The sequence below is a fragment of the Dreissena polymorpha genome, chromosome 1, assembly GCF_020536995.1.
Source record: "Dreissena polymorpha isolate Duluth1 chromosome 1, UMN_Dpol_1.0, whole genome shotgun sequence".
Lineage (NCBI taxonomy): Eukaryota > Metazoa > Mollusca > Bivalvia > Myida > Dreissenidae > Dreissena > Dreissena polymorpha.
In genome coordinates, this window is record NC_068355.1 from 43,308,038 (window position 1) to 43,334,102 (window position 26,065).

The 26,065-nt window shown below is 34.0% G+C and overlaps 1 protein-coding gene and 1 long non-coding RNA gene across 10 annotated transcripts in view; both read right to left on the minus strand.

Annotated features, from left to right (window-relative positions):
• Positions 1-26,065, minus strand: part of LOC127878467 (plexin-B-like) — a 170,572-nt gene that overhangs the window by 41,150 nt on the left and 103,357 nt on the right. For 8 of the 9 annotated variants that reach the window (XM_052425003.1, XM_052425038.1, XM_052425050.1 and 5 more), the window contains 4 exons: positions 13,370-13,466; positions 12,304-12,415; positions 10,603-10,626; positions 4,620-4,751 (listed from right to left, as the gene is read on the minus strand). In XM_052425003.1, the coding sequence (XP_052280963.1) occupies positions 4,620-4,751; positions 10,603-10,626; positions 12,304-12,415; positions 13,370-13,466 (365 nt within the window). The remainder of the gene's footprint in view (positions 1-4,619; positions 4,752-10,602; positions 10,627-12,303; positions 12,416-13,369; positions 13,467-26,065) is intronic. The other variant, XM_052425043.1, reaches the window with a different exon arrangement.
• LOC127878534 (uncharacterized) lies at positions 15,122-18,124 on the minus strand. Its single transcript, XR_008048794.1, has 3 exons — positions 17,919-18,124; positions 17,395-17,511; positions 15,122-17,058 (listed from the first exon to the last, which is right to left on the minus strand). It is a non-coding gene; the product is annotated as an uncharacterized LOC127878534 (long non-coding RNA).

Sequence of the window (26,065 nt, forward strand, 5' to 3'; positions counted from 1 at the left end):
CGTTGTGAAGAGGCCTTCGAACGGAAAAAGGCCAAGTATACATACCTGCAAGAACAGTGCAGAGAGAAAGGATGGCGAGTGTGGCTCTACCCTGTTGAAATCGGCACTAGAGGATTCCCAGCACAGTCGCTGTGGAGAATGTTCAGTGCCTTGGGCATCAAAGGAGCAGACAGGAAGAGAGCAGTGGGCAAACTGAGCCTAGCAGCAGAAAGGGCATCCAAGTTGGTTGTGGATGAAGAGAGAGGAGAGGAGCTGGAAGCCTACCACCAACACATAGTGTCTGATCAACACTGCGGGCCCGCCGCCTGGAGAGTGTCCTGTGATTAAAGGGCCGAAACACTTGTTGATAGGCGGTTCTCAGCTGATGATGTTGGTGGTTTTAGCAGTACAGAACTGTATCTCACTCATTTGCAAAACATTTGTAGCATAAAGTATACTGGCATTCTCAAATTGGTAACACAAGCATTTTTATGATGAATATTAATGAGGCCTAGCTGTTATGAGAAGGGCTAATATTCTTATCGTGATAATCTTAATGCAAGTGTGCAGACGTGTGGTGTACCAGGCTTACCAATAAACGCTTTTAATCCACACTGGGGACATCGTCTCCCATGGAGAGATTATGTTCGTTCATCTATCGCAGATGGTTAAAGGGTATTTGAGATCTCAGGTTTGCAGACATGTGGTATCGCAGGCATACCAATAAACGCTTGTAATGCACACTGGGGACATCGCTGACGGATTCTCCGATGTCGACGACCATGGCGAATAAATGATGTGAATTTTTATTGTGCCCTATCTGATTGTATACTTATTGTTGTATACTCTGCAACTCATTGATATTGTGTTTGTTTGTTGTACTTTGTTATTTTTTGTTTCAAATTGCTGTAAAAATCGTAAGGTTAGCTCATAAAATAAATTTATAAGACAACTACTTTTTTTTGTTGCGTTGTTTTATTTACGTTACAGTGTATAGTACCCCAATAGTATCGTTAGTAGTGTGTAACCGACAAGGTGTAAAATAAAATTGTATTACAAAAACAGCGAAACAAATTACCGGCAATGGTTATCAAACTTGCGGATTTATGCAGTTCTGACAAAAAAATTTGACATTCTGACTTTGGAAAAATCGATTTTGTACATACATAAGACACTCCGGGGCATACGACGCATGTTACTTTTGCTTGTAAAAAAGTCGCGACTTATACCCCCAAAAAATACGGTACTTTTATCAGTTCCCTCCTGAAAAAAGACAAAAGTGTAAAAAGCTTGTTAGCTTATTACTAGTTTGGAAGAGACAATCAGCAATTAAGGTTAAACACATATCTGGAATTTCACAAAATCATTTGTGCTGGCTCTGTGAGACTTTAATTATAATTCTTTAAAGGATGTTAGCAGTCCAGAAAGAAGGCTCTCTACAGTTGGAACCCATGGCACTCAGAATACAAGTACTAACAGTTTACTGATCATCCAACACATCTTCAAGCTGTTTTGGTGACTTACGTTATTATAGCAAGCATTTACTAGGAAATAAACAGACATGATAGCAAAATAGAAGACTTCTCCCTTCAAACAGCTCATTATAGGGTCAAGCAGTTTTATGATCCAACACAGACAGTTTTATTAGAACTTTACAGCTACTCCACCTTAGGGCAGTGTTCTTGCACATCTACCATTGAACCAGATACATATAATGGCTTATGTGGGTGGGCAATCATAAAGTTAATGAAAAACACTTCAAACAGAAGATGGACATATATTTAAATACAACTTGATAAGCAAATAGTAGTTAAAAGCAAATGCCTGATCCCTGGAATACATACTAAAAGTTTTAGTTTGCTAATTTCAGGAAAATCTGCCTGATACAAATATGAATAGAAATGTAGAGATTATATTTAAAGTACATACATGGAAAACACATTATTTTTATTGATACAAAGAGAAAATTGTACTAGTGTTTTATCTCCAATACACAGCATAAACAAAATTGTAAAGTATTTATAATTGAATTGAAGAGGAAATCTTGTATAAATGAATTTTTCATCATTTTAAGAGTGTTGTCTCAAAAGCAAATGTTCACAAGGGAATATTGCCAGAGCAATTTAACAAGATGAAAATCTCTGGAAACGCAGAAGTTTTCAGATTTTGTAGAATTATTACAATAATCTTCAATATCATATCTCTTTATTGTGAGTTTCACAATTGTCTATCATTTTGCACAGCAATTATTAATTCCTACACATAAAGATATGTTGTAAATTTGACAATATTTAAAACAAGAGGGCCTGAAGGCCCAAAGTCGCTCACCTGAGATAACCAGATATTATTGGGACAAATCTCTGACCAAGTTTCACGAAGATCGGAAAATAAATGTGGCCTCTAGAGTGTTAACAAGGTTTTACTATAGCCACATAAGGAAAAATGCCCCGCCCCCTGGCAGCCATGTTTTTCAACCAACTGGCATCATTTTTGAACTCTTCCAAGATATTATCAGGATAAATCTTCTGACCAAGTTTCATGCAGATCGGACAGTACATGAGGCCTCTAGAGTGTTAACAAGATTTTACTATAGCCATATGAGGAAAAATGCCCCGCCCCTTGGAAGCCATTTTTTTCAAGCAAACATAATTATTTTCGAACTCATCCAAGATATTATTGAGACCAATCTTCTGACCAAATTTCATGAAGATTGGACAATAAATGTGGCCTCTAGAGTGTTAACAAGGTTTTACTATAATAGCCATATATAGCCATATAAGGAAAATGCCCCACCCCTGGTGGCCATGTTTTTAAAGCAACCAAAACCATTTTCGAACTCATCCAAGACATCATTGAGACAAATCTTCTGACGAAGTTTCATGATGATCAAAAATAAATGTGACCTCTAGAGTGTTAACAAGGTTTTACTATAGCCATATAAGGAAAATAGCCCCGCCCCCTGGCGGCCATGTGTTTTAACCAACCGGCATCATTTTTGAACTTGTCCAAGATATTATTTGGATGAATCTTCTGAAAGAGTTTCATGAGGATCGGACTATAAATGTGGCCTCTAGAGTGTTAACAAGATTTTACAATAGCCATATAAGGAAAAATGCCCTGCCCCTTAGCAGCCATGTTTTTCAAGCAAAGGTTACCATTTTAGAACTCATCAGTGTGACAAATCTTCTGAGCAAGTTTCATGAAGATCAGAATAAAAATGGGGTCTCTAGAGTGTTAACAAGGTTTTACTATAGCTATTTTAGGAAAAATGCCCCGCCCTCTGGCGGCCATGTTTTTCAACCAACCAGCATCATTTTCGAACTCGTCCAAGATATTATTGGGATGAATCTTCTAACCATCTTCATGAAGATTGGACAATAAATGTGGCCTCTAGAGTGTTAACAAGATTTTACTATAGCCAAATATAGCCATATAAGGAAAAATGCCCTGCCCCTTAGCAGCCATGTTTTTCAAGCAAAGGTTACCATTTTAGAACTCATCTAAGATATCAGTGTGACAAATCTTCTGAGCAAGTTTCATGAAGATCAGAATATAAATGGGGTCTCTAGAGTGTTAACAAGGTTTTACTATAGCTATTTTAGGAAAAATGCCCCCCCTCTGGCGGCCATGTTTTTCAACCAACCAGCATCATTTTCGAACTCGTCCAAGATATTATTGGGATGAATCTTCTAACCATCTTCATGAAGATTGGACAATAAATGTGGCCTCTAGAGTGTTAACAAGATTTAACTATAGCCATATATAGTCATATAAGGTAAAATGCCCCGCCCCTTGGCAGCCATGTTTTTCAAGCAAAGGTTACCATTTTTGAACTCATTCAAGATATCAGTGGGACAAATCTTCTGAGCAAGTTTCATGAAGATCGGAAAATAAATGTGGCCTCTAGAGTGTTAACAAGGTTTTACTATAGCCATATAAGGAAAAATGCCCCGCCCCCTGGCGGCCATGTTTTTCAACCAACCGGCATCATTTTCGATCTCGTCCTAGATATTATTGGGATGAATCTTCTGACCAAGTTTTATATAGATCAGACAATAACTGTGGCCTCTAGAGTGTTAACAAGATTTTACTATAGCCATATATAGCCATATAAGGAAAAATGCCCCGCCCCTTGGCAGCCATGTTTTTCAAGCAAATGTAACCATTTTCAAACTCATCCAAGATATCATTGAAACCAATCTTCTGACCAAATTTCATGAAGATTGGACAATAAATGTGGCCTCTAGAGAGTCAACAAGGCAAATGTTGACGCCGCACAACGGACAACGAACGACAGACAAAAAGCGATCACAAAAGCTCATCATAAGCACGTTGTGCTCAGGTGAGCTAAAAAGAAATTCTTCAGTAGTGATGAAATAATTATATTTTAAATTTAATTATAAAAGGACAATCACCGTAGTTCAAAACTGTACATTTAGAGACATTATTACCTTTGTCAAGTGATAATTGGTCCTTGGACATTTAGGCTTGCGAAGCTCTAAACCTGCCCCTAACCAGACTGCACAAATATGCAGGCTGGTATGGAGCTACGCTTGCCGCATATGGTATAAGACCTAGCTTTGCTGATGCAAGTCTTACATTTCTCACAGATGCCACGCTTTTCAAGAACTATAACTCACCTGGGGGAAACTGTAGCCCCAAATGACAATGTCTTTTTCAACCCCTTCTGGTATGTAGATCTTTCCAGTCTTATCTGCATCAATCCCGGGACAGAACTGAGGTCCCTTCATACCCGTACTGGACGATATGTGCTGCAATATAGAGGCAGGGGTTAATAATATATATTCAAGGTCTCTATATGCACAGACGTGTAAGACAACAGAAATCAGAACATTCTCAAATAATGTTTTAATGTAAATTTTTCGAAAATACTTAAATACTGAATGTCATGCTCAGATGCTAACAACCAATGTTCCAGTGTGTAAGAAGATTTGAAATGATGAAATAAAGCGAAAATATCATCTTTTTTAAGGCTATTTCCAAGAATGATATTTAATGTCTCTCAATAACATACTATGTTGCAGGTTAAAATTACTTTGTTAAAGTGTATAGTACTAACAGATAAGGGTGTATCATGTGAGCCATGCTTTGGGAAAACCATTATCTCCTTACAATATGATAATGTCAACATCTATGGACATTTACAACATGATAATGTCAACATCTACAGACACTGACAATGTGATAATGTCAACATCTATGGACACTGACAACATGATAATGTTAACATCTATGGACACTGACAACATGATAATGGCAACATCTATGGATTAATGTCAATATCTATGGACACTGACAACATGATAATGTCAACATCTACCGACACTGACATGATAATGTCAACATGTATGGATGTTTTCATCAAAATAATGTTTTTACATCTGTCTATAGACACTTAAAATTTGATAATGTCAACATCCATGACACACACACAACTATAATTTAATAATATGGATCAATATTGATTACATTAATTTAAGAACACAAAAGTAGCATTGTGTAAAAAGTTAAAGTCGCAAAATGTTCGAACACAATAATCAAATCAAATAACATGATTATACCTGTTGTGCTTGATCAAATAAAATACAACATAACCGCATGTTTACAACAAAGGCAACATGACTAATTAGAGCAAGTTAAACATGATATAGTTATATCATAGCATATTAGAAGCTGACAAGTGTATACCTGAGTATGTGTGTGACACACTGCATGAAATAAAAAATAATAAGCTTGATTTCGTAACCCTTTGACACCATTCACATACAAAAATATATATAAAACAATAATATTGCGCCGCTTTGAAATAATATTTCAATATATCATTTGGCAGGTTAAGAAATTATCTCCCTTTTAAAGCTTATTACTTATCTTGGATTGTATTTTTTGACCTTTTGACCTTGAATGATGACCTTGGCCTTTTACCACTCAAAATGTGCAGCTTCATGAGATGCACATGCATGCCAAATATCAAGTTGCTGCCAAATATCAAGTTGCTATCTTCAATATTGCAAAAGTTATTGCAATACTTTAATGCAAGGTTAAACTTTTTGGGACAGAATGACAGACAGACCAAAAAACAATATATCCCCCCCCCCCGATCATTTGATCCAGGGGTGGGGGCATAAAAATGGAACATTGTTTAACAAAACATTTTGATAAGGAACCTAAAATCATTCATGAGAAAATGGTACATGAAATATCTTGGCAAGCACGAAATCGCACTACCACAATTCTGTGAATCCCAACTAAGCATGATGATAGCAGAAAGGATGTGGTATCTTTGAATATTAATCTTGCCTTCTTTCTATATCTTTACTGCCTGCAACTGACTCTGGAATCTTCTCATGAATTGCATGGTGCACTGCTTGCTGATAGCAAGGCACATGATAGGGTTCAATACATGCTCTATCTCTGTTGATACCATATAATTAATCACCGATAGCTGATAAATTAGCAGACACTCAAAGATTGATAACAGAACACAAATAAATGATAAGTAGCATTTTCCTTTGCCTTGAGTCATTTTATACTTATTTTTTAATATGTCATACCCATTTGAAATGAATAAGAACATAAATACGTAATAAAATACTTAAATAAAACAAGACTATTGCCAAGCAATATATGTCCCCTATCGGCTCCACCATTGTGAGAAATATATATATATTTTTTAAAATATTTGTTGCCATAGCAACCAGAATATTTGACGTAGGAACAAAATGAAATGACGTGCATAATGTCCTTATTGCCATCCATCCATGTTTCAAGTTTCATGAAAAAAATATTAAAAACTTTTAAAGTTATCGCATGATCCAGAAAAGTATTGCCATCTATCCATGTTTCAAGTTTCATGAACAAAATATTAAAAACTTTTTAAGTTATCGCATGATCCAGAAAAGTGTCACAGACTCACAGACTGACGGACACACAGAGCGCAAACCGTAAGTCTCCTCCGGTGAAACCGGTAGGGGACAATAAATACATCAATTCACATATATTAGCATTTAGGTAATTGTTGTAATTTAGCAATAAGATATCTAACATTTGCATTCTGAGTTCAACCTATTATAATATACGCTATGGTAACTTAAAGGTTCAATTGGTCATTGTCAGCTAGTGTACTACTTAAATGTACCACGGGTACAGAAAATATAATAACACGTTACCGGCCCATTTAGACTGTACCTTAAAGTTTTATCCCCCAAAACCAATGTCATAAAATAAGCTACTGCATACAAAACAAATTTCTATTTGGACAAAACCTTTTTTGAGCAGGAGTTTCGATAATAAAGAGGTCATTTTACACAATAAAGACATAAATATGAACATAATTAATTTGAAATAAAAAAGCCGACAACAACCTGTCAACAACAAAAAATTAAGCGTTAGATTTCCAGGGTAAATTTTAGTATATTTTCTGTACCTGGGGTACATTTAAGTATTCTTAAGAGTACCATGGGTATACTTAAGTAGTACCCAAGCCGACAATGACCAAGCATAACTAAGAATATCCCAAACGCAACATATTGTAATATGTAGGAAGTTCATACAAAATTTTAAAAAAGTGACTACTTAGTAAGTTTTGACCAAAGAGGCATGGTATAAAAAAACTTTATTGAGGCAAATACATGTACATTATTCATATTGTTTAATATTACACCAGTGCACTGTGTGGTTACTGAAAAAAAATCTGCAAATTATGTATAATAATTATCGTGCTCTCTATAGAAAGTTTATGTTTAACAAGGGGTAAAACTTTTTTTTTCTGTAGGATGATTGAACAAGAATAGACACAACTTCATTATCATTAAGAATTCAACTTTGAACTTGGTATGTTGACATGGGTTCATGGTGATTGAATTACATCCCCTTTAAGGAGAGGTAGGGCGGGCTTATAATTACACTGGATAATAATTATATTGTATCAAAAGATCATTTTTATGTCAACCTGTGGAATCTTAAATGTATATTCAAAAGGCCTAATTACTGAACAAAAACCCAGCACTCTAGCAATTCTTTCATTCTTGTTCTTATCCACTTTAATAACAGAAAACCAATATAAACATTATTATTATGATCACCACCATGGAATGGCATTGGTAGCATGCTATTTAACTATACATACAATCTTTAATATGGATGTTTTTAATAGAGCTAAAACGATTCGGTTCGATGCATCGAAAAACCGGTTCAACGCCGCCGATTTTATTTCGATATTAATACGGCCTATTTCGATTCGATTCACTGCAATCCCGATTGATCCGCATATTAAACCTTACTTTCCAAATCCGTCGTCTAAACGTTCTTGTCATTTGTAATACGTATTGTGATTGGTCAATAGCTAATAAGGCATCCAATGAATGCATGAATAACATGCTGAGCATTACATCAGCCTGTAAAATGGCTTCTTCAACTACGCCGAAAGACGCACCGTCAAAATTAAAATCAAAAGTATGGTAACATTTCGGGTTTCGCAAAGGTTCTGATGCAAAGGTAACTTGCACAACGTGTTTTGTTGACGTAAGTTACCCATATGGTTTGTTTACTAAACTGTGTGCATTCTGTAAAGAAGTCAACTGGAAGTTGTTTATATACTTACATTTTTTTGTTTTTTGTTATCTGTTAAACGCATGTGATACATTGTGCATTTTATGTTATTTAAGAATAAATCAGATAAAAAGGATGTTTTTTTCAATAAATTTGTTACTTATAAAACAATGTTGCGTTTAAAATTGTATTTCAAAAGTTAAACACTTTAAATGTACAACATAATAAGTTAATAACACATACCAAACATATTTATTCATGCTTTGGACACCCCAAACATGAAATAGTTTGCAAAATAAGAAGCAAATAGTTTAATTTGAATCGAATCGAAAATAATCGAATCGGACCATTTGGTATCGAAATCGAATCGAATGATGGGTGAATCGTTACAGCTCTAGTTTTTAAGAATGCTTTTTTTACATCTGTTAATTATGTCAATAGGTTTAGCCTGCAAACAAGGTGGGAAAAGGCAAGTCTGCATAATATCACCTCTCAAAGTCTAATTTGACAATTGCATCACACTCATAAAATGAGTTGTTTAAGAATAAGGGCGAATGCACACATGACCAGTCAAGGCAATGAAGAGCATGCATATGAGAGTAGCATCAGGTTGAGGCACTGAAATCTTTCTGCAAGGTCCTTTAAGTCACTTTGCTGCAGACTTTTGTCCTCACTCACAATCCAGCTCCCTAAAGTATGTGCCTTCTTATTCTAATTCCCATCACATCTAACTCAAAATCCTGCTTCCTTTAACCCATAGTCCAGCCTGAAACTGGCATGTATTTTCTGATGCAGTGGAAGCACTGATGTGCATGCTTTTCATACTACCACCATGGCAGGTCTGTTTAAATTTCTATCACCGCAAAAGTTTCATAGCCAAATCAACAGCATAGAAATCTAATATTCATGTATCAATGTAGATACATTAAATTTTGAATATGAAGATGTAATTTTTTCTTACAATGATTAAATTGTTGTGTTTAAAGTAATGATACATAATACATTTTTGTGAAATTAAAAATAACAATTTTATGTTGTTAGTGTCTCTCGTATTCTACATCTGTGGTATATGTTCACATACAACAAAGATTTCCATTTGTTATTAGGCAAAATTAACATAAATCTACAGCCTTGCATAATCAAGTTAAACTATTTGATGTTTTTACTTATATTCATATACATTTCAAGACTCAATAAAATTTACCTGAAAATAAATGTGTCTAGGTCTGAGCATTTCTTTTAAATTTCAAACATAAGCATTAGCAAAATAGCTTTGACTTCAAAACAGACACTTCCTGCATGTTATAAGTATGCCTTTAACTTTTGCTTGATGCATTAAATAGGTGATTGCGCAACAGCAAATGAAAACATTAAAAAGCAAATAAATTGTTGAAAGCTTTCACACATACTATATTTTACAGACAATGTGAATTTTGGGTACAAGCACATAAATAGAAGCTGTTGGTGAAGCCATGTTGGACCAGTGATTGTTTAGAGACCTTATAATAATTCCAATATGTATGAACTTTAATTAGAATAAAAAGTAATAAATTCTATGAATTATTTTTAAAATCTGCTATATAAAAGCTAGCAGCATAGCAGTTATTATATTGATAAAACAAAAAGTTCAAATAAATAAATTTCTCAGAAAGGAGTATTACATTATTGCAATCCTCTAAACGAATACACAATGCCAGATGTGCATGACACACATAGATTATTCACTGCAAGAACGCCTTAACTCATATAAAACCCATAATAGTTAAGACGTTTGTGCGTTAAATTATCAGCGTGTGTCCTAAACCCTTTTAGTGCTGGAACCGAATTTTGAAGGCCTTTGCAAACAGTTTGGATCCAGATGAGACGCCACAGAACATGGCGTCTCATCAGGATCCAAACTGTTTGCTATTCTAATAGTATTCTATGAAAAAAATCGAAGAAAATGCTAATTTTAGAAATTCAGCAGACAACGTTTTAGCAGACAACAAATTTCCCAGCATGCAAAGGGTTAATATTATGTGATATAGTGTGCTGGGAAGCTACTGGGATTACCTGCTGACTCTCAATTCCCCTATACTGCAAGGCAAATGCATACACTCAAATATCTTATATACGTATAAATGTATGGGTTCAAACACTACTTCTATAGCTGAATAATAGGATAGGAACAATAACTAATCTCCAGTAGGATAAATACTATGATGTAAAATGGATGTAAAAATCTGATGAGAAATGTTTAATAATATTTTGAGAACTATACATGTAATATTTTGAGAATTATACATGAACATTAAATTTGTAAATGCTGGTGTGCAGATCAAGTGTAACCTCTGTCATAAATAACACTCATTTTAATAAAACAAGAGGGTCTGAGGCCTTCAGTTGCTCCCCTGAGACCCAAAGGAACTTACCTGTTTTGCTCTTCTTTTATGATGTTTCAAAAACCAATGTAGAACTCAGTCAAAGTATTGTTTAAAAAAATATTATTCTGAGCAAGTTTCTTTTTTTTCAAGCTTTTTAGTTAATTTAAACCAGTGTCCTAGTTGTTGATGCCAGGTGACTCAGTTTTAAACTAGTCTAGGATATCACTAAGTTAAATGTTCTGACAAAGTTTCATGAAAATTTGGAAATAAATGTTGCCTCTAGAGTATTTGGATTTTTTTCTTTAATTTGACCAAGTGACACAGATTTTTAGCCCACTTTACTCAGTTCCTAAACTCAGCTGAGATAAAATTAGGACATACATTCTTTTAAAGTTTTGGGGGAAAAATTTGGCAACTAGACTGTTCAAAACTTTTTTTCTTTTACATAAAAAGTTTCCAAAATTTCCCTGCTGCTTGGGAGCCAAGTTTGTCAAAGGACTGCAACCATTTTATAACTCAGCCTCTAGAGTGTTAACACCTAAATGTTGATAATGCCTGATTGATGATAGACCTAGAACAACGGACAAAAGGAAGCCACAAAAACTCACTGTGAGTTTGTTGTGCTTAAATGAGCTAAAAAAACATAGCAGCCACTCAGTAAGTCTTCAAAATTTAAAAATGATTTTTCTCAATAAGAATAATATTTGAAGTTGATAGATGCTATTAAGACAAAAATTGAAGCTCATAAAAATATATAAATTCAAAATATATCAGCATGCATGAAGTAGTTCCTTCTAGCATATCATTAATATCAGGTCTTGGAAAGAGAAATGCAAAATGTTTAAGAAAAAATATCATGCTAAAAACAGTCCATGCTTTTGCACTTAACATTTATTTTTTAATGACCATGTACTCATGGTTTATATAATTTATATATATGATTAACATTTATTGTTAAATGGCTTTGTATTGGTTTATATGTTAATGAGCTCTTCATGTTTGTATCTAAATGTTAAATGGATGATTTGGAAATGTCAATGCTCTACAACTAAGGGAAGGGCTACAGTTGCAATGCAGGTCAACATGAATGTGTCGCCAAAGGATAAGTCAACCAATGCAATGGTAAATACACTAAAATATATTTATACTGGAATAATAATTTCTCATGCATAAACTTCATGTGACTGTACACATTCAACCATAAGGCACAAATTACCTACAGACATCTTTTTTTCGGGGACAGAAAAGCATACATGGATTAAAATTTCATTTCAGGACAGAATTGAGATCTACTGATGTTGGATTCATGATGAACACTAAAACTCAGGAATGCCTGGTGAAGAGGAAAGGGAAGAATGAGTCTGCATTTGCAAGGTGTTTGTTAACCTACCGATAGGCTGAGCACTGCGCCGGGTTGACACACACTGAGGGAGTCATGGACGCACTTGTTGTCATAGAGACACCAGTCACATGACCATGTGTTGTTGGTGCATTGACTACACCTGAAAATAGACAATATGGTTACAACGCAGGTCAAGAGAAACACAACAGCATTGCACTGTTTTTGATATAGGTTGTTTTTTATGAAAATAACTGCAGCATGTTTTTCTAAGTTTGATCAACTACAAAATTAATTAAAATATTAAGGCATGATCTTTCCAAAGATACCAAGAACTGATCCTAAATGTAAACAGACTTGAGAGGACCTAATAACTTATAACCAAAAACATTCCTTTAAGTATAATACCTGATTGAATATTGAGTAATTAATTAATGTTTGGACCATACGATACGCAAATACTCATTAGAGGTTGAGTAAATTATTTTCTAAAAGCTTTTTTGATTGGACATTGTGATTATAACCATAAGATCTGTTTTGTTTTTCACACCAAGTCGGCTCTTTATTTACTCATTTAATCTTTGATCATTTTAAATGTAATTCGAGTTATAAGATCAAGACGGGTCGGTGTTTTAATTGCCATACAGTCTTATTTGTTTTTTACACAAAGTTGGCTTTTCCTTTACTCATTTAATCTTTGATAATTTTAAATGTAATTCGAGTTCATTGGATCAAGAGCAGGTCGGTGTTTTGATTGCCGACGCGATTTGCACCTATCATAATTTTGACACAAAGTGTCTGGCTTTGTTAGGCGGGATTTATGACCGGTATACTGTCATCACCATAGCGACGCATTATCGGGCCTACCGGAATAAACATTATAAAACGAGGAACGACTTTTTTGACAATGTTTGAAGCAAATTTTAAGAATACAAAGTCTTTGAAATTACTTGATTTTTTATTTTTTCTTCCGAATATTCGATTCGGAAAACAGTATCCGAATATTCAGTCCGGGACCGAATATTCGGATATTCGTTGACATCCCTACTAATAAGCATACAGCATATGATGAAATCTAGCTAAAATAAACAGAATTAAACTTAAAAGGAAGCCTTACGATTGAAAGCTGCTGCAGTTGAAGTAGGTGAAGTTCTGAGCAAGAAACAACTTTCCAGTCTCGCTGGAGTTCAGAGCTATTGTCAGATCCTGGCTGCCTGAAAAACACATGAAAATAAAATAAAACAATTATTATATTACAACTTTGTCTTTTTAATTGTACATTACTAAGGCCTTTGTATTTTTATTGAACCATGTTACTCTAAGGTAGTCATAGACCAAAATAATGCATACAAGCCAGGTCATTCATGGGTCTTTTGCCACATGCAGTAAGTCTAGCTCCAGACCAGCCTGTGTATCTGCACAGTCTAGTAAAGCGCTACCCTGCCCACTAAAGAGTCACACAAGGTTTGCAGGTCTAATTATTGTTCAGGGTACCCTGATTACACTGCAGGGATGCTCATATAATTAATAATAATGATTCGAGAATTGAGGATGAAACTTATAATCCATCTTGCATATCAAATTGTCAAGCAGATACCGGATGGCTCAAACTCAAGGGGATTGACAACAAAAGTTTGAGCCATCCTAAATTCTAGCCAACTGATTTCAAATATATTTTGTTTTCTAGCATGAATCTGCAAAAGATTTGCATCTCCAGTTGAAGAGTAATCGAACGGCCTTAACTTTGTACTTATGTCTGCTGTGAATTTATAAGAACCAAATATATTCTAAATACTTGTATAAATCAATATTTTAAAACAGTTACACATATAATCAAACAAATATCATATGGGCACATGTAGCACGTGTATGTGTACATGTAGGAAAGAGCACTGCATGCGAAGCGATGCAGTTGTTTCAGCCATAATAATACTGCATCTACACAAAAACACCAGATATTATACACAATATCATCTTTTACTTAAATCAATTAACAAATGAGTCAATGTAATGTTTGCAGTTGGTGTGACATCAATTATAGTGTGCATTTAATCAAGCGCTCCTAATTGATCAAGTAACCCTAAGCGAGTTCGAGCCAAACAAACAAAAGAACGTGTGAAAATTGTGTGACCAGGACTGTCTAAACAGTTCAAACCATCCGATGGTTCGACCCTCGCGAATTTGAGCCATCCGAAAGACACTTATATGAATATAAAGCAATAATATATTGGTGCTTGGAGAAGAGGTCAAGCCAACCAGAAATTTGATCCATCAGGGTTCGACTGTACAATAGTCTCCCACTCAGCCCTTGATTTTAACCCTTTGCATGCTGGGACATTTGTCGTCTGCTAAAATGTTGTCTGCTGAATTTCTAAAATTAGCATTTTCTTCTATTTTTCTTCAAAGAATACTATCAAAATAGCAAACAGTTTGGATCCTGATGAGATGACACGTTCTGTGGCATCTCATCTGGATCCAAACTGTTTGCGAAGGCCTTCAAAATTTCGGTTCCAGCACTGAAAGAGTTAAAATGTTAGTCTGATTGTTGTATAATTTAAAGTTTTGAATTGTTTATGAAAACAAATGAAACACTTCCTCTAATTATCTCGAGTAAAAATCAATGACACGATTGATTAGTGACCAAAAAAAGTCCTTGAATTATCCAGTTTTCTATGCACCAGACCTTGTATGGAGTTATTTGATGCAGGTAGTGACAATTTTTCAGGACTTATTTGCTGGAGTTATTTTTGTGTGTGAAATATTTATGCCAGAGTTCAAGCAGTTATAATAATGAATATACCCGATAAAATAAGACTGTGTCATAAACCTCAGAACAAAAAAATATCTTGCATATCTTTACTGCCACAATTCACAAAAATAATAACAAGAAAACAAAAACACAACAAAAATACAGGTCAAAGACATTCAACAGGAAGCCATACACTGAATACTAGGCATGTTTCTTACTGCTGTGGTTACATTTTAATCTAGGCATGTGCAGAAACTATCTGCATGTTAGCAATTTAGAAGCCATACCAAGAAAGCGATTGCCACATGTAAAAACTTTCTATTTGGATGACTTAGTTTTAACAAACAATGTCATATTTAGAGCATTTTTGTGTTGTGCTTTTCAAAACAAAGCTTTGACAGAATTTCAAGGGATGGGGATTAAGTTTGAGCATTACTTTTCAGAACTTTTGTGTTGTTGCTTTCTAAAACAAACCTTTAACACTTATGCCGCAATACGTACAGCAGTCTCCAAACAGTGAAAACCCCTACCCAAAAGTATATAGTTTATGCATAAACTTCATATTGCCCTTTATTTATTAATGTGCAACATTTTAGAAACATCCTCTGCGAAATGTTGTTCATGACTTCATGAACACTTCAAGCCAATCATGAACTGTTCATGAACGGTTCTTGAAAAGTTCCTGAGCTTGGTTCACAAACTTTTGGACATGAACTGTTCTTAGAAGAAGTTCATGAACAGTTTATGAATTATTGATGAACACTTCGAAGTTCATGAACAGTTCTTCATCTAACCATAAATACTTAGTGATGAACATTTCATGAACAATTATTTCTAATGACTTTTCTGAGACAGACTTTGAGGATCCATCATGAATAATTCATGAATTCCTTTGTGCTAGATGTTTCATACATATTTTCGAAAGTAATATTGAAATGTCTAGCATACTAATTTTGTAAGTTCTTTATTTTCATACTGATTAATGTTAGTAACATTTAAGATTATTATTATTATACTTAAAATACTTGATCTTTGCATACTTTATACATGATAACCGTGTAAATTTCATCTACTTGTAAGCTTCTTTTTTTTTACTTCAGGCAACCAACCATATTTGCACAAGTTCAGCCAGACATCATTCTTGCTAAAAATTATCTATTTTAATTAATCAACCAACAAGATACAAAACGTACCAGTTCTTTAATTACTTTAATTTGAATATTTTTGCCTTTTTTAAGAACTAATGAAGAACTTTTCATGAATCCAAAGAATTCAAAAATGGTTCATGAAATATTCTTGACTTGGTTTATCAAAAAAATGATTAAAACTATACATTAGCCTGAACTATTCAAAAGGGTCACCAGTAAAATAAAAAGTTCCTGCATCACAATTAAGGGTACCCCCATTTGCCAGAAACACCATACTAAATTTGCGACTTTTTACATGTGAGCATATCGAGGAGTTCAAATGTTCAAAAATAGATAAAAATGAGTAAAAGACTTGAACATATGACAGGGGAAATAAAACAATTCAAAATAAAAAAATATGGCATATTAAATCATTCAATCATACCAGTTAAAAGGAAAATAGCTTCATCAATGAATAGTGATTAATAACATAAAACTTGTTAGTACAGTGTATATACAAAATATAAACATGATTTTGATGGTCGATTTTTGCATAACTCCGCCAGGTTTGGAATAAAAAATACCCGCATGGTATTTGTGACCCTGGGCTGACAGTCTGAGTTCTTCATTATGAAAATGTTCTTGACATGATTTTATCAAAATGTTTCTGTAGTGTAAGGTTTAAGTTCCTTTTCACGCATTAAACTAAATTATTATCTCCATCACCCTCTAAAATCTCAACAGGCGTGCCCTCTTCAATAAGCTCCTTGAGTCCCTTCTCACCACTGACACTCCAGTAATCTTGTTGACACAGCCATGTGCATGTCCGGTTTCTTCGCCACCACTGGCACGTTTCACAGATACGCTAAGACATGACCTACTTCACTATCTTCCCTCCATACTTTTGGTTGGACAACAAGAATGTGTGTGCTGAAACAAATTATTTGACTTTATAAGAAAACTAAAACTGTCCTTGAAGGAGAACTAAATATCACCCCTGACAACTAACTTGGACAGTAAAACAAGGACAACTGAACAGGGGAAAAAAATCCCTTTAAAATGCAGCTATTGTACATACGGTATGTATTAATGTGTGCATGCACTATTCATGCATGAAGTTAGGAGTTGATATCTTAAAAAGTTTAAAAGTTAAAAATAAACTGACAGACAGATGGTCAGACAGACATACATTCCTATAGATATTGCTTTAATAATGTGAAAATGTATTGCTTCAAATAAAGTGTTTAAGTGTTACAATAAACTTACATTTTATTCTGTCAAAGCCCCGTTTATGCCATGCAGTATCCTGACCCACTAACATGCCTTTTTGACGGTTTTACACAGTTACTGCCCCCATAATTCTCTCCTCCCCTTGCCTTTTTCCTGGAAAGAAATGACATCTTCAGTTTTCTATAATTTACATTTTCTTCGCGTTATTTAAAAAAAAACAATTGTAGTCTTAACTGAGGTCAAATAAACCAGCACTTGTATAGGAATTACCTACTGATGTAAGTGTTTAATAGTGTGATATAATCCATAGTGTGTAAGTGTCATCACTTTTATTAATTCAGACATTCGTGACAATGCATGCCATTACTATTATTTAATATGATGAACACTTTCAAACTGGATTAATAAATAAGGGTAAACACCATTCTTCATCCAAATTTAATACCAAATACATGTATTATTCCTAATGGATACAAAACTGACTATTTACGCTACAGTTGATTTATTAATTGAAACATGGGATATACATTAAAAAATGCATAAATCAGTGAAATACCTACATTTCCATTTGAATTGTCAATCAGCGTCCGGAATTCGACAATCTGGCGACCGCGACAGTATTTTCACGAATAGTTTTCTTTGTAATTATCAACACTACCGTCCAATAGTTGACTTTTATCATTAACTCCAGTCACATAAATATGATTAAAAATTACACTTCTATCAATCTTTTTCTTAAACACGGTATTTCAAAACTGTAACTTCTCCAACAATAGGCCAGTTCATTGTTATTGTTTTGATTCCCGATTTTCGCGCATGCGCAATGCACTGGTAGTCAAAAGCATTGCTTACAGCTAACGCAAAGCATATGGATAACGAGACTTGTTTAGTCAATAAATCGAAAAGAAACTAAAAAAAACAACACCTAAATAATATTTAAAAAATATAATGTTTAGTGCCAAAAGAATGCATTAACCCATTTATTTGCATTTTAAAAGAACGCGTCATTAGCATAAAAGTAAATAAGATTGTCTGAAGACTGGACGACAGACAACTCGACGCAACAAAGAGCTCTATGCATTAGCCGTATAATTATTTGCAGATAAGCTTCAATAAAAATAATGATACATCTAATTATAAAATTATAATTATCAATTGCATGTGTAAACTAGAGTAATAAAAAATTACTAATTTTAAATTAGTGATAGAATGTGTCAGTGTTTCATTGAAAATAAACGTACTACAAAGCACTATTAAAAGCGAAGTTCATGACGGTATTTACATGTAATTTTAATTTGGATGGGTGTTGTTCAGAGAATGACTTGAGGAATATTAACATACAACTTAAAAACACAACCTCACATGATGCAAATTGAACTGTGTATTCATGTATATTGTAAACTCGTTACTAGTGATCGAGTATAAGTGACAACTATCTAACATTTAACACACACACAAACACACAACATAATATATATACATATATTATATAATATATACATATTGTTTCATTATTATTTACCCCCATTGATGTCAAACGTAATTTCTTGTTTTTATGATGTATTTCGTGCATTGCCGTAACATTACATCTTCATACGGAATGACATATTTATAATTAACCGATGCCCGCTAAATACGTTAAATATTTTTATTTACATTTTATAATTCATAAATACTTTATTTTTTTATAAATAAAACGGGCTTCTATCTTTACCGTGTTCAATTTCCGATAATCTATAGACTTCAAATTTGTACAATATGTAACATATCTAATTTAAGCAACTGTTAAGTATGTCGGCGGTAAATTTATTCGACCAAATGCCTAGTTACTTAATACTACCAGAATGAAGACATGGTGGAATCATCAATTTAATGACTAGACTGTCATCTGCCACCTAGTGTGATTTATGACACCATGTTGTTAGTTAGGTCTGGACAATATCTGATCAAAACGAGATAATCGGATTAGGCAGAACAAAGGGGCAATTTAACACCGGAATACAAAGGCTTAAACGATTTTAAGATTGATGCAAACAATCAAATGAAAACTATTGCATTTAATTTAATTAAATGTTTATTTAATGAGTCAACATGTTAGTTTTCCCGGACCAGGGTATAGGTCCCTGCCCAGACAAATACCATTATGGTTAATTTGTAAATGTTTTTTATTTGGAATTGATCTATGTATTCATTGTGTTCAATCTTATTTGTTTCAGTAACGTAGAACAACTTGTTGGCATGTTGAAAAATGAATTCTAAATATAATCGTTTAAATATAACCGATCACGCTCTATTTCTCCCCATTGATTGTATCTTTTTTTGACTACCAATATAGCCCGGATGTAAACACGCAGGTGCGCGTTACGTCACGCGTGAACTGGTCTATATATACACAAAGTTCAGGGGAGATTACTGCGGCCGTATGGCTGTGCACAACAACAACAATTAGCCTTCAAACTATCACTGCATACGCTCTTCTCTAGACATTGTTTCTCTGCGTTTATATAACTCCCGAAGTTTAGTCGTGGTCTAAACTACTTTTTCTGTCATTTTTATTTACTAGAAACTCCTGCGTTTCTTACGAACAACATTTTGACAAGTCGCGAAAATAGATGACTGGAAATGCCGGTCTGCACCGGAAGTGACGTTACGGCATTATTTTATTTAAACGCATTCGTTGATTCGCTCTTGTACAAAAATATTGTGGTCTGCAGAGTTTATTATACGCTGTTTTATTGGGAAAAAAGAGACAAACAAACAAAAAAAACAGGTAAACACTTTAAGAATAATGTAAAGTATAGGATGAAAGATGTTGTTGCTCGCAAATTTCTATTGCAATGATGAGTCATATATTTTCGTGGTGTATGTTGGAAAGTTTTGCTTGTGCTATTTGGAATTTAAATTTAGATAAACAATCCGCGGGATAATTTGGTAGTTAAGTAATTCTTAAACTTATGTGATTAGAAAAATTTAAAAGATGTCTATATCATTTGCTTAGCTATAAATAAAATGGAATTATCTTTAAGGAGTTTGTACCCTGTGGACTTCGTACCATAAGTCTGTGACGTAACACTTTACTGGAAATTATGTATTTACTTGTGGTGCACAGTGTGACAGTCTCCAAAAGATATATCATTATGTACAATAATACAAGCTTTAAAGTGGTACAAAGTCTTCATTATCTAATAAAATAATTGCCATGTCAAATAACAAAGATTTCTAACTGAAATAATTCGCTTCCAGAACAAATATGGTTATTTTTCTTTAAATAAGAAAGAAAACAAATACTACAATAAATAGTAATCTGCTGTGGTTATATAACAAATGCAATGCATATGCTTATAAATTAAGTTTTTTTATGTTACTTATTGTAATAAACAGACCGATTTCAGGGTGATAAATGTCCCCCACATGGCAAAATTCAACTTGAGTGGGCATCCACAACCCAATGCTGGAAAAAGCTTCAAACAGACAGCAGTGTATTCTGTCTTCAAGGTACTGGTCTTGCACTTTACTGTACATTAAATGAGTGTTATGTCAGTATTTTATGGTTATGATGTACAATAATCACTTATGGGAAGTATCTTATTTTTCAGGCTAATATAATATGTTATGATATAAATATGAATTGTAAATAGTACTTTTGTCTTGTTTAATTTACCCCAGATAGTTGTTCTACAGAACAATATCAGACCAATGCTCTGCAGTAGCCTAACAAATCCAGATTTTTCAGTCCATTTCCTGTTGTGTTGTCAGATCCCAATGTATATTGATTATAGATTCACTTTTATTAAAGTTTGAATGTAAATAACTCTTTACTATAGACCTTTTTATGATTTTTTATTCTGTAGAGCACATGTGAACAGTATACCTCATACCAGAAAGGACCCGGAGGCAGTGCATGGTGTTCAATATTCTCAAAAATGCTCCAGAAAGGGAAATGGCAGTGTGTTGAAGACATGGACAAACAATTTGAAAACTAGCCTCTGTGCTAAGCCTGGCAGTCTGTGGCTGATGACATTGTTTGTAGTCTCTCATGTTTGCTTGCACTTATGATAACCTTTGTTTGACCTCAGTTCATGACTCATGAAGAATATGGTTCATGAACTATTCCAGTGTCCGACAAATCCATTGCCCGGAGCCCGGGGGCTACCGAAATTTTTCATCGGGCTACTGAAATTTTCCAGCTGACGCCCGCCGGGCTACTATAAATCTATAAGAGCGGTAGCCCGGTTTATTGACAGACATACGTAGAATAAACACGCTGACCATGTGTTTGTACACTGTGTATTGCTTATAATCCGATAACAAAGTGCAATCAATTATCTAATCAGTCACCGATCACTTGCGGTAATGTCTTAAACAGTAACAGTGTATTTTAATCATCCAATCAGAATCAACATTTGTCGTCTGCTAATAATATAATGAGAACCGGTTGGATAGTTGGCGCACATGATGCAACATCATTTCGCAGTTTGGAATTATTTGTTAACCGCAACAATGAGTAATAGCGACACCGTTTTTGATGTCGTTAAATATCTAAGGACGCCAAACATTAAATAAATCAAAACAATAGCGGATTCTTCAAAACGGTAACGAAACCGAAGATGAATATTAATGACAACTTTGTGAACGTGGTTAACACCGGCTAATTAGTTTGCATTGTCAATTAATAATTGGATTTATCGACTGTTAATCAATAATCCCATATATGCCCGATTTATATTTTTAAAACCAAATTATGGGTGGGTAATATAGACGATAAGAGTCATAAACACAAACGTTTGAAATTTTCTAAAGTGTCAAATGAATTTCGGCATATGGTTCTATTTAAAGATATGATGAAATAAGCTCCCATTCAGGACCGTTGTATTGCAACATGCGTAAATAACCTGCCACGGTTTGCACGCGTTGTGTACAGCTATTTTAGGTTACAAAATTCTACATTTAAGAAATGAATTTCTTTGTCCTGATAAAAAGCGCGCGAAAATTGGCGTGGGTGTATTTATTTGTAAATAAAAATTTCGTAGCGGGTACAACATTGAGATCATTTAATTTCCATTAAAAGTTTCGTGAATTTCAACTAAAGTACCGGGGTATCTCGCGAATTATTTGGCATTGACATTTTCTCTTAATAAAATATCATGTAAACACGCTGTTTCATTACCGTTACGCTGTATCAGTTGCTTCATTATTGAAACAATTATTGTATTGTATACTGACTGCACAAAAGTGTCGTAACATACGGATGCAATACGTAAATTCGGACAGTACTTAAAGTCAGACACAAGTAAATAAATGATTTAATACTTTTGATTTCTTGAAACTCGGTATTTGTTGTTAAAAAGGGCAATAGCATTGATTAACACTATACGAGTCAATCGTATTGATCATCTAAACGCTTTATTTACGTTTACGACTTAACGTGCTGTCCGAATTTAAGTACACATACATGTGCACATACATGTAATATCTACATGTAGCATATGATTTTCTTTGGTACATTTACATTTAAGTACACGGTGCCTGTACTGTAACATTAATTTACGATATTGACTGTGTACATCAGACTACTTGCTGTTTTATGTATATGTATGTATAAGTATTATGTATATGTAAATGAAGAAATAAAATAAAGATGAAAACCTGCCTCTTATCATTTTGTAGGAAAATTTTATGGGCTACCAAATATTTTTATTGGTAGCCCAGTGGGCTACCTGAAAAATAAGACATTTGTCGGACACTGACTATTCACTGACAGTCCTTGAACAGGAAATGAGCCATTGAAAAATAGAATAAAAATGTTCATGAACTGTTCATAAACAGCAAACCCTGAAGAATTTTTCACGAATTTTGTTGTTCATGAATAGTTCAAGAACACTTCATGCCATTAGGGTTCACAGATAGTTCATGAACACTTTATGCCATTAGGGTTCAAGAACAGTTCATGAACACTTCATGCCATAAGGATTCAAGAATAGTTAATGAACACTTCATGCAATTAAGTTTCAAGAATATTTCATTAACACTTCATGAACTAAAATTTCAAGAACATTTCACTGACTATTCATGAATTATTCATGAACTTGGTTCATGAACAGTTCATGAATATTTCACGAATAGTCAGTGAACTGCAGAACAACATTTCGCAGGGGATATCCCAGTGTTCTAAATGTATATTGCAAGTTTCATGATAATATTGTATGTACTAAACCAATTATTGCAGTATTCAATGTTATTCTATTTTTATAGACCTGACCTTATGACTTCTTGAGAAATTAATGGTCATTCAGAATTGCCTCAATACTTATCAATATTATTATATTTTTTATTACTTTTTAAGATATTTCAGTTTTTCTAGATGGACAGACAGATGATTAGAGGGAGGATTGACCAACAGATAAATGGCAAACCTATAGCCCAATAAGTATACTACATTTCATGATCATATCTTGAACACTTATTGAGCTTTTACAATATTAATTTTTACATGTGAGCATATCGAGGAGTTCAAATGTTCAAAAATAGATAAAAATGAGTAAAAGACTTGAACATATGACAGGGGAAATAAAACAATTCAAAATAAAAAAATATGGCATATTAAATCATTCAATCATACCAGTTAAAAGGAAAATAGCTTCATCAATGAATAGTGATTAATAACATAAAACTTGTTAGTACAGTGTATATACAAAATATAAACATGATTTTGATGGTCGATTTTTGCATAACTCCGCCAGGTTTGGAATAAAAAATACCCGCATGGTATTTGTGACCCTGGGCTGACAGTCTGAGTTCTTCATTATGAAAATGTTCTTGACATGATTTTATCAAAATGTTTCTGTAGTGTAAGGTTTAAGTTCCTTTTCACGCATTAAACTAAATTATTATCTCCATCACCCTCTAAAATCTCAACAGGCGTGCCCTCTTCAATAAGCTCCTTGAGTCCCTTCTCACCACTGACACTCCAGTAATCTTGTTGACACAGCCATGTGCATGTCCGGTTTCTTCGCCACCACTGGCACGTTTCACAGATACGCTAAGACATGACCTACTTCACTATCTTCCCTCCATACTTTTGGTTGGACAACAAGAATGTGTGTGCTGAAACAAATTATTTGACTTTATAAGAAAACTAAAACTGTCCTTGAAGGAGAACTAAATATCACCCCTGACAACTAACTTGGACAGTAAAACAAGGACAACTGAACAGGGGAAAAAAATCCCTTTAAAATGCAGCTATTGTACATACGGTATGTATTAATGTGTGCATGCACTATTCATGCATGAAGTTAGGAGTTGATATCTTAAAAAGTTTAAAAGTTAAAAATAAACTGACAGACAGATGGTCAGACAGACATACATTCCTATAGATATTGCTTTAATAATGTGAAAATGTATTGCTTCAAATAAAGTGTTTAAGTGTTACAATAAACTTACATTTTATTCTGTCAAAGCCCCGTTTATGCCATGCAGTATCCTGACCCACTAACATGCCTTTTTGACGGTTTTACACAGTTACTGCCCCCATAATTCTCTCCTCCCCTTGCCTTTTTCCTGGAAAGAAATGACATCTTCAGTTTTCTATAATTTACATTTTCTTCGCGTTATTTAAAAAAAAACAATTGTAGTCTTAACTGAGGTCAAATAAACCAGCACTTGTATAGGAATTACCTACTGATGTAAGTGTTTAATAGTGTGATATAATCCATAGTGTGTAAGTGTCATCACTTTTATTAATTCAGACATTCGTGACAATGCATGCCATTACTATTATTTAATATGATGAACACTTTCAAACTGGATTAATAAATAAGGGTAAACACCATTCTTCATCCAAATTTAATACCAAATACATGTATTATTCCTAATGGATACAAAACTGACTATTTACGCTACAGTTGATTTATTAATTGAAACATGGGATATACATTAAAAAATGCATAAATCAGTGAAATACCTACATTTCCATTTGAATTGTCAATCAGCGTCCGGAATTCGACAATCTGGCGACCGCGACAGTATTTTCACGAATAGTTTTCTTTGTAATTATCAACACTACCGTCCAATAGTTGACTTTTATCATTAACTCCAGTCACATAAATATGATTAAAAATTACACTTCTATCAATCTTTTTCTTAAACACGGTATTTCAAAACTGTAACTTCTCCAACAATATATACACAAAGTTCAGGGGAGATTACTGCGGCCGTATGGCTGTGCACAACAACAACAATTAGCCTTCAAACTATCACTGCATACGCTCTTCTCTAGACATTGTTTCTCTGCGTTTATATAACTCCCGAAGTTTAGTCGTGGTCTAAACTACTTTTTCTGTCATTTTTATTTACTAGAAACTCCTGCGTTTCTTACGAACAACATTTTGACAAGTCGCGAAAATAGATGACTGGAAATGCCGGTCTGCACCGGAAGTGACGTTACGGCATTATTTTATTTAAACGCATTCGTTGATTCGCTCTTGTACAAAAATATTGTGGTCTGCAGAGTTTATTATACGCTGTTTTATTGGGAAAAAAGAGACAAACAAACAAAAAAAACAGGTAAACACTTTAAGAATAATGTAAAGTATAGGATGAAAGATGTTGTTGCTCGCAAATTTCTATTGCAATGATGAGTCATATATTTTCGTGGTGTATGTTGGAAAGTTTTGCTTGTGCTATTTAGAATTTAAATTTAGATAAACAA